This window comes from Vipera berus, assembly GCF_964194415.1.
Source record: "Vipera berus genome assembly, chromosome: W".
NCBI lineage: Eukaryota > Metazoa > Chordata > Lepidosauria > Squamata > Viperidae > Vipera > Vipera berus.
The window spans coordinates 24135195-24152056 of NC_138210.1; the positions used below are offsets into that span (position 1 = coordinate 24135195).

The 16862-nt window shown below is 43.6% G+C and overlaps 1 protein-coding gene across 7 annotated transcripts in view; it reads right to left on the reverse strand.

Annotated features, from left to right (window-relative positions):
* The window catches only part of LOC308676210 (zinc finger MYND domain-containing protein 11-like), a gene marked incomplete at its 5' end in the record, with an annotated part of 221583 nt that overhangs the window by 10537 nt on the left and 194184 nt on the right, over window positions 1–16862 (reverse strand). For 5 of the 7 annotated variants that reach the window (XM_081341992.1, XM_081341993.1, XM_081341991.1 and 2 more), the window contains 2 exons: window positions 9346–9414; window positions 12000–12207. In XM_081341992.1, the coding sequence (XP_081198118.1) occupies window positions 9346–9414; window positions 12000–12207 (277 nt within the window). The remainder of the gene's footprint in view (window positions 1–9345; window positions 9415–11999; window positions 12208–16862) is intronic. The other 2 variants (XM_081341990.1, XM_081341988.1) reach the window with 1 other exon arrangement.

Here is a 16862-nt window from a genome sequence, read left to right on the forward strand (position 1 = left end):
AGAGAATATTTGTAGTTCTGGGTTGAACTGTGCAATCCTTGGTGCTCTCTGAGCTTGGCTGTTTTCTTGCAGACATTTCATTACCCAACTAGGCAACATCATCAATGCAGCACTAGTTACCTAGTTGGGTAATGAAATGTCTGCAAGAAAACAACCAAGCTCAGAGAGCACCAAAAACTGTGCATACTGTATGCATTATAAAATATCATTACTTAGTAATAAGACTTCTGTTTCCAAATTACTGAGCTTTGCACATCTCCATTAACTAGCATTGTAACCTTGCAGAATAGGTATCTAGGCCTCTCTGAAGATACTCAACAGTTCAATAGGTGTGCGCATATATTTGGAATGTACACATCAGTTTTTTCCTTCTTTCTGCCAACTGGTCCAAACAAAAATATTCTAAAGTTAAAACTGGCACATCTAAGTTACAGTTAGGCAGAAGACAAGAACCTGCATGGAAACTTATAGTCTTACATTCCATCTCTATTAAGGATAAATGAGTTGGAATCCATTCCAAATGAATACTGCAAATTATAAGAAAGATCCAATTTGGATAATATCACTAGAATTGTAGAGATGGAGGTCAAGGATATGCAGTGTTCCAATATCTCAGGGGCTGCCACAAAGAAGAGGGAGTCAAGCTATTCTCCAAAGCACCTGAAAGCAGGACAAGAAGCCATGGATGGAAACTAGTCAAGGAGAGAAGCAACCTAGAACTAAGGAGAAACTTCCCGACAGTTAGAACAATTAACCAGTGGAACAACCTGCCTCCAGAGGTGGTGAATGCTCCAACACTGGAGGCTTTTAAGAAGAGACTGGACAGCCATTTGCCTGAAATGGTATAGGGTTTCCTGCCTGAGCAGGGGGTTGGACTAGATGACCTCCAAGGTCCCTTCCAACTACTTTCTTCTTCTTCTTCTTCTTCTTCTTCTTCTTCTTCTTCTTCTTCTTCTTCTTCTTCTTCTTCTTCTTATTATTATTATTATTATTATTATTATTATTATTATTATTATTATTATTATTATTATTATTATTATTATTATTATTATTATTATTATTAGACTGTGTGCAGAAAACTGCCTGCCTCAGTATCTTGTTATCCGCATGTCTGTGAGCTCATTCCAATTAGCACTGCCAAGGACTTCCAGTTACCAGCTAGATATGAGAGACTCTGCCCTGTCTGGGATGTTCAGATGTTCTCTAAGATTGTCTAGGGAGTACATCAATAAACAATGCTTTTGCTGTGCGTTATGTCCTGCTTGTTAAAACTGTATAAATACAATAAACTCTGCGTAGGCAGACAGACATTTTGGGACACCCTGTGATGACTGGTCTTTGAATCCGACAGCTGGCGCCCTGAACAATAAATCTTTAAAAACAAACAAACTAACAAAAAGAGATTTGGAACAGGGACTTTCCTCCAGGAGAGCAACTTTCAACATATTTACCTTCGTCTGGAATAGACTCCAAGGTACCTTCGTCCTACGGGACCCCTCAGAGGTAAGTATGGGTTGCAATCTATCTCACCAACAGCAGCAGCATGTAGAGGAACTTCACTTCCTGCTACAAAAGTCAGGGCTTAAAGCACATGAGGCAGAGATAAAGAAGCTCATTGGAGAGATAGGGAAACATTGTCCTTGGTATCTGGAGCGCGGGATGCTCCATTTACAGGAATGGGTAAAGATAGGGCATACTTTACAACTTTTTTTTTTTTATTGAAAAGTTTTACATACAATTTTTCCCTTAAAAAATCCCCCCTCCCCCCCTTCTCCCTCCCCCCCTTCCTCTCCCCCCTCCCCCCCTCCCCCCCCCCGACTTCCCAGAGCTAAATACAAGGTATATATAAAAAAAAACAATCATAAACAACCATATACTAACAACCATAAACTCTAAAATCTATCACTCTCTAGCTTATATAGGATAAAACAAACCTTAGTAATATTAAATATATATAAATATATATAAAAAAACTAATATAGGAAAAAAAAACAAAGAAAGAAGACTTATTCAAATATAAAACTTCTTAACCCTATACTTGTTCTGAATAAACCCAAGCCATTTTCTCCCTTCCATAATATAACGTTCCTGCGAGTAATCTTTCAAATAGGCCGAAATCTTCACCATTTCGACCAGGTCAGAAACCTTTAAAATCCACTCCTCTATAGTCGGCAGTTCCTCTTTCCAGTACTATCCCCGTAATTAAATTCAACATCAACTTAGTATATTCCATCAGGCTTTTATCCAAAAAGCCTTGACCTTTTTACAAGTCTACCATATATGAAAATATGAAAATATATTACATCTTTATCACCACACCTCCAACATTTAGGCTAATAATTCAGATACATGCTTAGCTTTTTAAAATCTAAATACCATCTATAAAACATTTTATAAAAATTCTCTCTTAGATTTCAAACTTGTATAAATTTTACATTCCTCACCCAAATCTTTTCCCACCTCCCACTACTTGACTGTAAGTACGTTGTGAAAGTTCCATAGACTTCTGCTGATCTTGTTCTTTTATCTTTTTTGATCGTTTTAAAGCAGCACGCGTCACCCTCTGTTCTCTGGGATCATCCAAAAGTGTTATAACTTGATCTCCTCCAGCACCATTCTCCTCTGTCTGTCCATCTTCAACCTCTTGATATTCTCCTTCTCCAGATCCCTTTGCAGCTTCCAGAAGTGTTAATGGGGTTGCTTTTAAAACATTATTGTAAAAATCACGCGCTTGCATCACAGTGACCAGACGGTACCTTTTACCTTCATGCATCACCATCAACCCCGCTGGAATCTCCCATCTGAACCTTATATCTCGTTGCTTGAGCTCTTGCACAAGAAATGTAAAATCCTTCCTTCTCCTTAAAATCTTTGGAGGAATTTCTTTTAGAACCAGAACTTCTTGATCAGCAATCACGACCTTAGTATCATAGGCAGCTTGTATAACTTCATCTCTAATTTCCCTTTTTGTAAAATAAACCACCACATCTCTAGGCAACTTTCTCTGTCTAGCAATCCATGAGTTCACACGATACACTTTATCCATGCCTCCTTTTATTTCAGATGCTGGCTGATTCAATACCACTTCGAGAGCCTCAGAAACCAGCTGCTTTAGATCTTCCTTAATATTCTCCTTTAAACCTCTGATTCTAATGGCAAACTGCATCTGGAAATATTGAGCAAGACTCAATTCTTTATCCATTTTGTGTCTTAAATCTTCATTCTCCAATACTTTTGCTTCTAATATGGCATTCTTTTGAGTCGAATCTTTAACTTTTTCATCCAAATCTTCCACACATTCAGCCACTTTATACACTGATGACAAAATGTCTACCTTCATCACCCTGTACTTCTGTTCCATCCTCTCCTCCATTCTCTCCTCCAACTTCTTCAATTTCTCCTCCATCTGTGCAAATTTATCACCCATTGATTCCAAAATTGATTCCAAGATTACCTGGGTATGTTTTTCAAGAGCAACTTGTAAGTCCTTCGATGTCACTACATCAGGAGGATGCAATGCCTGCAATGATGATTGTTGCACCGGGGAAGTTCCAGCACTCCGAAGAGTTTTAGGGGGAGGTTTAGCCGCCATCTTTTACTTTCAATTGTGACGCACTTTCACTTAGAGTTTAAAAAGTCCATCAAGCTCGAGAGTAGAATAAAATAATCCTCTTCACCTTTTCCTCTTGTACCGCTCTGCCTGCTCTTTTTATTCCATAGTCCTTCCTTCAGGCAGGGGTGGTCGCAGACGCCTGGCTCTGCTCCATAAAGTCAGGAGCAGAGGCGCTGGCCAGCTGGGAGCGACCCAGGCTACGGGGGAGTTCAATCCTTCGGCCGCCCAAGCTGCAAGCTCAGGCGGCCCCGGAGAACTCAACCCCTACCTGGGGCCTCACCCCCTCCTCTTCTCCCGAGGAGGGGGCTTCAAATTCGCCCGAACAGCTGATCGGTGCTGTTTCGGGCGAAAATCACTCAGCTGAGCCGCGGGCAGCCCGGGAAGGCTGCCTCCGTCGCCGCGGAGCCACCGGAAGTCGGCATACTTTACAACTTGAACCCCGGGCTCCAGTTCAGATATTACATCTATGGTTTAAATGCCGTCAAGCAGTAGAAAAATTTGGCTCTGATGCTTTGGCAGGACAACAATTGACCACAAAACCTCCACCTGATTATGATAAAATAAAATTTTTCCCCCTAAATCATCTTTAATTGAACCTTCAGCTCCTCATGAAGAGGTTAATTCTTCTGCTTCTTCACAGCCATTGTATACCCCCATGAGGCAAATTTTAGAGGAACAATTAGCAAAAGGGGGGGCAGGAATGTAGAAGAAATTGCTGATGGGTCTGGTCCCTTTGCTTCAGTTGATGCTCAAGTTGTTTTACCAGCTGCTACTTTACAAGTTTCTTACCAAGCATTTGGAACAATACCTGTTTCTGGCAAACCTCATCAAGCCTTCTCTAACATCAGGCAGAAGGCTACTGAGCTGTATCCTGATTTTGTTAACAGATTACAGGATATAGGAACAGCTTCTTGTCAAACCAATTTATTGGCAGCCGCTTTATCGCAAGGCAGCAAGCCTCAAGGAAAGTGTTATAACTGTGGAAAACCCAGTCATTTTAAAAGGGAATGTCGAGATCCGGGGGGGGGTATGTCTGCAGCATCCCACAGCCCTTTCTATCAGAGGTTGAAACCAAAAGCAAGGGGTTTTTTTCTGTCTTTTTCTTTTAATCTGGCTTTTTGGACTATTTGATTCTTTTGTCGGAGGTGAGGACACCTCCCACTTCACACCTACAAAAGATCCCAGGTTCAATATTCCTTTTAGTCTTTCCCCACTGTCTTTTGAAGTTGGTGGGATAAATTGTAAGTAACCATAAATGTTCCTCTCCTTTTAATTAAAAGGGGAGGTCTGTTTTGGCCTCAAACTCCAAATTGATGTGTGTTTTGTTTTGTAATATACTTATATTTGTACATTTGGAACATTAAGCTTGGACTTGGAATGGTGAGAAAAATGGGAGATGATTAAAGGGCCCTTTAAAACCATGTTTGGTTGGAATCACCTCCTGATTTTTCTCGCTTCTTGCAGGACAAGCCATATGTCTAAATGAATGTTGTTTTACTAGTATCTGTGTATATATGTCTGTCTAAGTTGTTCTGTGTTATTCCAAGACTTGGAAGAGGGTCTAAATCCCCTCTGATAACAATAAACAAAAAGGCCTTATTTCAAAACAAACAAACAAAAAGAGTTTTGGAACAAGGAGCTCATTGGCTTGTAAACAGCTCCCTGAAATTATAATAATAGTGATTGGTTTGCCTGGAGAAAGTATGAAATGAAATTTTTGTATGTGAAATTGTTTATGCCGGCAGTTGGAATGGACGTGAATGAGTTAATTTGCTGATGTGTAAATGTGTGTGTCTTAGTCCTCAAAACCCTACCACCCCCACCCCGTCCCATGCTGTGAAAGGAACAGTAAATTGCTGGTTTTATTGTTGTGTTTGCATGTGAAGAGTTTTATGGGGGATCTGTGAGTGAGTTTATGAAAAATGCATGTGAAGAAGAGCAAGCTATTTTTTTAGTGATGAGATTTTTGTAAAATTCCTTTTACCTTTTCTTTTCCCCCTCCAGTCTCTTTCTCCCCCCCTCCCCGCTGTGTTACTTTAAGAATGAGAGAGAGAGAGAGACAGAAGAAGGGGGGGCTCGTTGTTTTAACTGTTTTTTTTCTCTCTGCTTAGAATTCTGGTCTGAGAAAGGGAGGGTGGATGTGAAATTTAATACCCACTCTTGCAGTTTCAGCTTGGAGGTTTTTTTTTCCTGGAAGGAGGAGACAGTACTTCTTGGACAATTCTTTTTGAAATCTTTTGAGTTTTAAAAGAAATTACTCTGCATTGTTTTGTTTAGATTTGTAAGTTTTAACCTACTTGACAGAAGTTTGTTTCCATCTGACTGGAATCTGATTTTATTTTCAGAATAACCTATCTCTTCAGTGTGCTTTAACTGACTATGTGGGCTGTATTGCATATCATTTGCCTAAAGATCCTCGACTTGTGTGTTTAATGACTTCTTCTTTTCCTATCTGCTCATTGCTTTCATCTTCTCTGCTTTTGCAAGCTACGACTGTTTTTTTCAGATGGAGGGTGAATGAGGGGAGTGATTGCTTACAAGGATTCTTATGATGATACATGTAAGGTGTCCTACACTGCAATACAGTCGTCCCCGCAACACTCAGAATTGTCTGCTGCTATTTTAGCTTTTTATACCTTTTCTCAACAGCCTTTTAATTTAATCTCTGACTCTCATTATGTGTGTCAACTTATTTTTAATCTTCCAGGTGCTTACATTACACCCAGGATCGACTCCAATCTCATGGCTCTGTTTTTAACTTTGCAGCAACTACTACAAGACCGAAAGCATTTATACTTTGTTTCTCACATACGCAGTCATTCGACTCTTCCTGGACCTCTTTCTGAAGGCTGCTGTTCATGTTTTACCCACTTTGTTTTCAGATCCTTTCTTCAGTCACTCTTTTTTCCATCAAAATGCCAGGGGGCTGGCACAAGCTTGCCATATTCCACTTGACCAAGCCAAGCAAATTGTTTCATCCTGTCCCCAATGTTCTGGGGCATCTTCCTCGGGGGACATGGGAGTTAATCCCCGTGGTTTTGCCTCTAATCAACTATGGCAAATGGATGTCACCCATGTTCCTTCTTTGGCTCCCTGGAAGTATATTCATTTATCTATTGATACCTATTCAGGAGCACTTTGAGCCACACCTCAACAAGGGGAAATGGCTAATCATGTTATTTCTCATCTTTTTTCAGCCATTACTGCTTTGGGCAAACCCTCCTCTTTAAAAACTGATAACGGTCCGGCCTATTCTTCATCAGCCTTTTTGCAATTTTGTACAACCTGGAATATTGTTCTTACTCATGGGTTACCCTACAATTCCACAGGTCAAGCCATAGTGGAACGTGCTAATCGGTCCTTTAAGGACTGTTTTCACAAACAAATAAAAAAGGAGGGATCTCGGGTACCTAATTTGTCGTGGGTAACACAACAGGTTAAAAAAGTTTTATTTACCTTAAATCAGTTGAATGTCTCTATTCAAAATTCGACCGCTTATCAGAGACACTTTCAACAGAAAACAAGTTTGCCTCCCCCTCTAGTATATTATCGGGCATTACCAGACAAAACATGGTTAGGGGAGGATAATTATAACTTATGACTGATTAATTGGGGAGGAGGATACGCTGCTGTGCTTGCTCCTACAGGACTCTTGTGGATTCCAGCACGTTGTGTTCGCCCAGCTAAGGATGTCATGGCACCAGTCCCCGAATCTGGTTCCAGAAATGGCCAAAATGACTTTACAGATGGCACAGCGGCCAATACGATCTTGCCAGACCAGCCGTCCAGTAACGTGGGGAGATATGAAAAACCTGACCACCAAAGTGCAGGCAGTGCTGCAATAGCAGCTTGTGGAGCAAACCCCCGAGAATTTATGCGCTGCCATTGTTGTGGTTTTAACTGCCAATTCCTTAGACATTATTTGTTTATGCTTGATTATTGTTGCCCTTTAGTGACAGCAGCTGTCATCTAACCCAAACATTCACTTGAGCAGCGAATGAAGCAAAACCTATGGGTGCAGCTAGCTAACATCACACAAAATGAAGTCTTTTGTTTATCTGAATCATATGACATGGAAAATTTGCTTTCTACATGTCTGATCCCTGTCTGTACCCCTTCTGCAGCAATTCAAAACTTCACTGGCTTGAGCAAATTTCTATTGAATAAAAACTTTAACTATGAGACTATATCTAGTTGGGGGTTGACTGCCTATGATATACACCCTGATGTAATTGCTTTGCACACCCCGATAGTAGCAGTCCCTGAGAATATAACATGCGCTAAAATAGTTAATTGTACATCTTCAAGTAAAAAACCTCACTGTTTTCGTATTAGTTCACCTGTTTTAAATTGTACAGCTTTTGAGGAGACTTCCTTTAATTTTGCTCATGTTTGGCTTCCACAAGGATGGTTTTTTACATGTGGTCAAGAAACTTTTAATTACATTCCTGCTAATATTAGTGAAGCACAGTGTTGTCTCAGCCGGTTGATTCCTGTTTTGCTTTCCAAACAGCAAATTCACTCAAACCGTTCTCGACGTGGGGTCACGCTAGATAGCACTTGTGACTCTGAAACAGCTTTACTTAATAAAGCAGAATACGTAGCTTTGGCTATATCTATAGTGGGTGTGCCAGCGCTTGCTGTTCGCGCTCATCTTAACATTAATGCTGTTGCGTGTAATTTGGCAAAAACAATTAATGCTACTTCTATAGCTATTTCAGCAATCAACCACTAGCTGTAAAGGTATTTTACAAAATCATGCTGCTATTGATTCTTTGCTTCTGTGTCAGCATTTGGGTTGTGAAAGTTTTGAAGGAATGTGTCATTTTAACATTTCAGATGAATCACGAACCATCCAGCACCAGCTCAATATTTTACACAATTTGGCCTCTGATTTGAAAATTGATACTTTAGGATCTTGGTGGGAGAGCCTTTGGGCTTGGCTACCCACAAATTTATTGGGAAATGTCCTACGCTATTTAGTCATTATTTGTGCTATTTTGATTGGTGGGTGCTGTTTTGTTCAGTGTCTCCCTTCCTTTTGCAACATATGTATCACAGCTTTTTGCCCTAAACCCCCTCCCACACTGCCTCAGAGTCAGGTATATGCCTTGTATAAGCAATTGCAAGGATATTCCTCTCCTGATTAGGAACCTTCCATTAACCCTTTTTACAAGTCCTTGGCTAACAAAAAAGAAAAGAGTGAGATGTAGAGATGGAGGTCAAGGATAGGAAGGGACCATGCGCAGAAAACTGCCTGCCTTAGTATCTTGTTATCCACATGTCTATGAGCTCATTCCAATTAGCACTGCCAAGGACTGCCAGGAACCAGCTAGATATGAGAAACTCTGCCCTGGCTGGGATGTTCGGATGTTCTCTAAGATTGACTAGGGAGTACACCAATAAACAATGCTTTTGCTGTGCATTATTTCCTGCTTGTTAAAACTGTATAAATACAATAAACTCTGCGTAGGCAGACAGACATTTTGGGACACCCTGCGATGACTGGTCTTTGAATCCGACAAGAATAAAAGATGAATTAAAACAATACTTTTAAATGAAGAAAATAAAAACAAATTAAAATATCCTCTTTCAAGAAATGATAATCACTTTTCTGAGTCATAAAACATGAATAAAATGAATTTGTAAATATTCAGAAGGAAAAAATACTTGAATAATGTTTTCTCCCTCACCCACAAGTGCATGTATTTAATTGCCAAGCTGTTCCTTACTTCCTTTTTAGTTTCCACACTTTGATTGCGTCTTCCTTTCTTTGCTCTTGGCTCCTGAGTAACCTTTAGCTGGGGAAATGGATGAAGAAACAATAGCAATAAATAAAAAAGGAAATACTCATTTAGAATTGTCAGTACGAAATCAGTCTTTCATTTCTTGTTGCAAAAATGTTGACTGAAATTTCAAAAATTCAACTTATAAATGTTGATCATCAACTATTTTTGGCCACAAACTGAATTGCAAAATTTGGTAAAATTCCAGCTGCTCAAATTAATATATAAGTCCCTATATATCAAGGTGCCTCACCCCTTAAATTGCTATGCTCATATGTTTTAGATTACATGAAAAAGTCCATTACCAAGATAGCTTGGAATTTTTTATCTGAGAAAGCAGAACAGAGGCACGCTCTAACTTGTTTCTATAATGAAGTTGGAACAAAGCAGGCAGAGAAACAAACCCAGCAAAGTAGGTATTAGTTTCAGTCATCTAAAACAAGAATGCAAACGAAATCTAAACTCCAAAACTGTTTTGGGATTTGAACCCAATGTGAATCAGTCTACAAACTATGCATTTAAAAAAACCAAACAATGAAAGAGAAAAGTGGTTTCCATAACATATGTTAGATTTTAAACAGTTATACAAACTTCAGGTACAAACAACTGCCAATTCTAAAAAACAGGGTGGAATTGTTATTGCTGCAAATCTTTAGATCAGATACAGTGATTAAAAGTAGTGTATGGACAGAATATACAGACCCATTACTATTACTGCCCTGAAATCTATGGATCAGTTCATATGAACAAACCTTGAACAAAGTTATGGACTGAAGAAGTGGGATGATAGCTTGTCCTCTGCTTCAGAAATGCTACTCTGTACAGTATGACTGTGGAGAATGAGATGCAATTGTTTGGAAAGATCCCAGTTATAATTTTAAGGAAAGGTTTTATTAAGAATCAATCAAGGATATTTGATCCTGGATGGATCAGAGACAATGACTGCAGTGGTTTATAATAGATCAGGGGTCTTCAAACTTGGTCCTTTTATGACTTGTGGACTTCAACTCCCAGAATTCCTCAGCCAGTGTGCCTGGCTGAGGAATTCTGGGAGTTGAAGTCCACAATTCATAAAAGGGCCAAGCTTGAAGACCCCTGGCCTAAACCCTTACAATAAAAAGGATGGAGGTTCAGAGGACCAGAATCTGGAGCGGTGTTTGCTAGATGACTGAAATATGGGTATTCAGATCTTTGATAAGAAGAAATCAGATTAAAGAAACTGCTTTACCTATCAACTTCAACTGGTCTTTATTAGCTGGGATGACTTAACCCAGACATGTCAAACACAAGGCCCAGGGGCCAGATCCGGCCCGCGAAGTGGTTTCATGTGGCCCGCGAACCCATCCAGGAAACAGTGAGGGAACGGCCCCCCACTGCCTTGACCCTGGCCAAGGCCAGCCAGGAGCCAATGTAAAATTTCGTGGTGGCCATCTATGCTGAAACGCATTAAGTCTTAGCTCCACAAGGCCGTCTGGAAACAGCGAGGGACCAGCCCCTGCCGTGTTGGCCCCACCCATTGGGTACACACTGGGTAGGTATCACCCTTTGTGAGGAATGAAGAAATGCACCATGGCCTGGAAGTGGCCAGCACATGGCCCTGCCTACTTCGGGCAGGCTAGGGGCTGGGCAGCATTGCGCTTCTCTTCAGATTCATGGCACCTGGCTCAGCCTCTCAGCACTGTGAGGAGAGCACCCTGCTGCCTACCAAAACCGGGCAGGCCAGGGGCTGGGCAGCATTGCACAGGTAACATCGACTCTCATGCTGCTCATGGCATCCCCTCCCCCAGAGCCCACCAAGCTGGATATGTGAAGTAGGCGAGGGCCATGTGCTAGCCACTTCCAGACCATGGTGCATTTCTTCATTCCTCACGAAGGATGACACTTCCCCAGCTGTGTTTCTTGCCTGTTTTTCTCCCTCCCTCATCTCAAATATTTTCCCACCACTTTTAGGAAGGAAGGAAGGAAGGAGAGGGAGGGTCTGAGGGAAGTCCTGCCTTAGTTCTTCCCTGCTGCCCTTTCACCATCCCCTTGCCCCCTCCTCCTGGCCTATCCTGCGGGGTCTCCCATGCTATTGCTAAGGAAGCTTTGGATACAAAGCCAGGTCTCCTCACATGGAGAGGGAGTGGGTCTCCCTCTTGACTTTGCCCTCATACCCATCATGAGCAACCTGGCTAAGGAGAGCAAGCACAGCAGCAGCAACCTTGAGGAGCAGGAGGTAAGTGCAGCTGGGCGCCCCCTTGGAGAAGTGGGGCTGGGCTTAGTGCCGCGAGTGCTTGAGGGCTGGGCTGGACATTTTACCTCCATGTCACCATCCAGGCCCCCCTCCTCATGGCCTGAGAGGAACAGTGAGGTTCCTCCAGTGGACCATGCCTTGGCACTTGCCCTGGTCCCATCTCCTTCTGCCAGAGACCCTCAGATCTGTCCCACTCTTGCCCAGGCCCCCATAGGTACCCTTAACGCGAATGATGTAGAGCTGGCCACGCCCACCCAGTAGGCCGTGCCCACCCTGGCCACACTCACCTGGCCCCCCGAGGGCAGCCACAATGCTGATGCAGCCCTCAATGAAATTGAGTTTGACACCCCTTAACCCATCTACTCACTTGCTCATTACTGGTAGAAGAAATGCTCGATTCTGCTTCCTCTTCTCCTTTATCCTCACTTTTGGATTTCCAGAATCTACCATCCCGAAGGAAACGTTGATGCAGCTCTAGCTCATCGCATGCTTTTTTCCAGCCTATGCTACGCTTTACATGCAGCCGGTGTATATTAACGGTGGTATCCTGAATATTTTCTGAAGGAATCCAAGCCCTCCAGAATGAAAATGAAAAGATGCACTTAAGCACATGTTACACATCCTTTGAAGGTGGCTGCTAATTCAATTTTCAAATCATCCTTTTCTATGCCAAGCATCCATTCAACTCCATGTGTACTTACCTAAATGATGAAAAGAGTCTCCTCCATTAGGTTTCAGTGGTCACAGCTCCCATATTGAGTTTTTTAAATACCCCCCCCCCCAAATACTCTTTATACATTCCCAATTTTAACTTTAATTCTATTTCAATTTTCATTTAAGGGCTCCTGCCCTTTGGAACATTTTAGCCCTTGTGGTGACATTTGATCCCACCCTCCTGACTTTTCATAAGAGCCTTAAGACCTCTGCCAGATGGTTTGGAGGCACAATGGGGGAGCTTCACACTGAAGGTGGTTGTCTTAACTAAATGATAAAGCCACCTCCCCCTCCCCCGTGTAACCAGCTCCCTCCTTTGCCATCTTGTATTACTGATTTTAATTTATCTACTTTGTCATTTTATATCTGATTTACCCCTTCATGGATTACTGCCTTGTCGTGGCGAAGGGGCTTGCATAATTCAATGAAGTTATGAGCTATGCCGTGCAGGGCCACCCAAGATGGACAGGTCATAGCAGAGAGTTCTGACAAAACGTGATCCACTGGAGGAGTAATACCTCCCTAAAAAACCTCGGTCCAGCTGGCCTGGCTGGTAGCACCTTGTAAGGGCCCCTTTCCAGGGTTACAGGAGAAGATGGTCAATGGTTTTTGAAGGCGGAAGAGGGCTCTATGCCCCAACGGCGGATAAAATGGCAGAACCATCTTCTAGGAGAAGGGAAAGTCTGATTTCAAACTCCACTGCCTTGTGGCTATATCTACTACTGGAAAAGGCTTCAGGAGTCAACCTCGAGGTAAAATCCAGAGCCAGAGTCCCGGAAGCAGTTCGCGACTGTGTACAATCACGTTCTGTTAACTCCTGCAACGCAGCTGGAACTAATCATATCAGCCTCGCCATTCCACTGGACTATTTCAGCGATGTGGAGAGGGGGGATCTGCTGCTTGGGTAACAGTCTATCCTCCATATTAATCTACCCAGGCCTCGTGCTCTGGAGAGGACACTCCAGCTTTGCATACAGCATTGAAACAACACGGGAAGTGACAGTTGCCGGTTATAAGTCTTTGCTTGATTGGCATAGAGCGTGACGCCAGGGGCCACTTTCAACGGTGGGAGAGGTCATTGTACCTCACTGGGCAGCTACCACCTGCCTTAAGCTGGGCAGCCACCAGCCAGTAAGGTGCTGCCCTGCCACGGTCTGTTAACTTCACAGGGTAGGTCAAAGCCGACAAGCAGATAGATAACTCTGCACCATGCAACAAACATAAGAAAATTTTAGCCCTAAAGTTGGGCACTTGGAATGTTCAGACAATGACCCTCGGCCTTTCTGACAATTTGCAAGAAATAGATGACGTACATAAGACAGCTGCCATCGACATGGAGCTGAGCAGACTGCAGATGGAGATTGTTGCCCTTCAAGAGACAAGGCTGTCAGACTCAGGATTTGTTAAGGAGAGAAACTTTTCGGGTTTTTGGCAGGGAAAACCATTGAATGAAACTAGGGAATATGGGGTTGGCTTTGCGGTCAGAAACACCCTACTAGGATTCATTACTCCACCTGCAGCAGGAAGTGAAAGAATTCTGTTCCTGCAGCTCCACTCATCAACAGGGCTGGTTACTCTTATTAGTGCATATGCACTGACATTATCATCTTCAGTAGAATCCAAAGACAAATTCTACGACCATCTGGCTGCTAGTATCAAGAAAATCCCTGAGAAAGAACCACTGTTTATCCTTGGTGATTTTAATCCCAGAGTTGCAGCTGATTACAGTTCTTGGCCCACTTGTTTAGGTGAGTTCGGCATCAGGAAGATGAATGAAAATGGCCAACACCTGCTGGAGTTTTGCTACTACTCCAGTTTTTGTGTTAGCAATACATTCTTTAAAACAAAGCCTCAACACAGAGTCTCTTGGAGACATCCAAGATCGAAGCATTGGCACCAGCTCAACTTGATTCTTACCAGGTGCTCCAACCTTCCCAGTATTACAATCACACGCAGCTACCAGGGCGCTGATTGCGATACAGACCACTCCTTGGTGTGCAGCAAAATAAAACTGAAAACAAAGAGATTGCATCACTCGAAGAGGGAAGGAAGACCACAAATTGACATCAGCAAGACCCGCAATCAGGGCAAAGTGGAAGAATTTGCACAAGCACTCAAGGAAACTCTCCCAGGCCCAGCTGAAGCAAACACATCTGAACAATGGGAATATTTCAAGAATGCTGTTTATAACACCGCCTTGTCAGTATTTGGTAAAGAGATCAGAAAGACAGCAGATTGGTTTGAAGCCCATTCGGAGGAGCTGATGACAGCTATCAAGGAAAAAAAGGAGAACTCTAATTGCATATAAAGCCTTTTCCAGTGAGCACAACCTACAGGTTCTGCGAGCTGCTCGTAGCAAAGTCAAACAGACCGCCAGGAGATGTGCTAACGACTATTGGCTGCAGCTTTGCTCTTGGATCCAGATAGCAGCTGACACAGGCAGGGCCTGTGATGATGGCATCAAGCAAGCCTTAGGTCCAACACAGAAGAAATTTGCCCCTCTGAAGTCTGCTACAGGCGAGGTTATCCAGGACCGAGCACACCAGATGGCACGCTGGGGGTAGCATTACTCTGAGTTATATTCCAGAGAAAATGGGGTAACTGAAGAAGCATTGAATAATAATGAGTGCCTGCCTGTCTTGGAGGAGCTTGACACTGAACCAACTTTAGAAGAACTAACCGCAGCCCTGGATTCCCTTGCCTCCGGCAAGGCACCCAGGAAAGATAACATCCCTGCTGAAATTCTGAAGTGCTGCAAAGAGAACATCCCCACCGAACTGCATGAAATCTTCTGTCTTTGTTGGAGGGAAGGTGGAGTACCACAGGACATGAAGGATGCAAATATCGTCACACTTTATTAGAACATAGGCGACAGGGGTGACTGTAACTGTTGTGATTCAGTGTCACCCTGTGGGTACGGCAGCTGAATCGGACAATTCTGAGGAGGAGGAGGGGATTGGAGAGCCTGCAGAAGAAACTTCTGAGGCATCGCAGAGCTCTCAGCCAGGCCTCTCCTGTCTTGTTCCTCCTCAGACCCAGCTGTGTGAGCCTGAAAGCTTGGACGAAGATGATTCACAGCTGGCTTTGTTCAAGGATGCTCGAAGCAGGAGGCAGACAAGCAGGAGTGAACAAAGGAGGGCAATGAGGCACCTCGGGAGGAGGCAAAGAGAAGCCACGCCTTGAAACTGTGTTTAAAAGGGGAATGTGTGGGAGGTGCTGGTTGCTGAAGGCAACCGTTTGAACAGCTTCTGATTTAGTCATGGTTAGTATTTGTTTTGCTCTGTTTTGGATCTGTTTCATTTCATTTGTGTAAATAAATTTGGTTGGCTTACTTTCAGCCTATTGACTATTGAAAAGGGGTTGTCCCTGACATTTCTGCAGGGCCGGTAGTAGGCTGGAACAGAACAGTTTGCCTTCAGCCTCCCACCCCTTATTATTATTATGGAGCAGCTACGTGCTGAGAATGCTCAGCTCACCCAGCAACTCGCTTTGTTGGCAGCTCAGGTGGCTCAATTGCAAGCTCAGGTCCATGCTGCACCCCCACCATCACCACCACCCAGGAGAAAATGCCAAGTTGTGATGCCGGATAAATTTAATGGCAATCCAGAGCTGTTTCCTGCTTTCCTGGGACAATGCCAGCTCTTTATCAGCGTGAGAGCAGCTGATTTCCCCACTGACCAGGATAAGGTGGGGTTTGTGTTAAGCCTTCTCTCTGGGGATGCAGCTCGTTGGGGCACACCTCTGCTGGCTCACCCTACTCACTCTGTTGGACAACTTTGTGGGGTTTTGTGATCATATGCGTCTGATGTATGAGGACCCTATAAAGACGCAGACCACTACCCGACGCTTGAAAGCTCTGAGGCAAGGTTAACGCCCCCTACAGGGCTATATCAGCGATTTTTGGCTGCTTAGCCAGGATTCCACCTGGAATGAGGCTGCGCTTGTGGATGCCTTCCAGGATGGATTGTCGGAGGAGATGTTGAATGAGCTGGCCCGTGTGGATATTCCCTCAGACCTGAATGGGCTGATCCATCTCTGCCTGCGGATCGACGCTTGGTTGCAGCAGCGAAGGAGTCAACGTGCCACCCCAAAGACCCCTGCAGCCCCTGTTGTGTGTGAGACCCCAGTTCCAAGGGAGGAGCCAATGGAGCTGGGTGCCGCCAGGTCTCGTCTATCGGTGACTGAAATGAACAGACGACGATAGGGGGGGTTGTGTTTTTACTGTGGGGACCCTGGGCATTTGGCTGTTTTTTGCCCAAAGAAGCGACAAAGGGCCTCAGTGACCGAGTCTGCCCCGAGAAAGTCCCCTACTCTTCTGTCGGGAAATGCCCCGAGCCCGATCTAAAAGGTGTGTTAGGTCGGGCGTCCCACAACACTGAGCGATGTCTTTCCGATGCTGCCTGTGGACCTCCACGGCATCTGATATTGGAGGCACGTCTGATCCTCCCTGGCAAGCCAAAGGGGATTCCAGTCCATGCCTTAATTGACTCTGGGGCCACCACAAATTTTATGGACT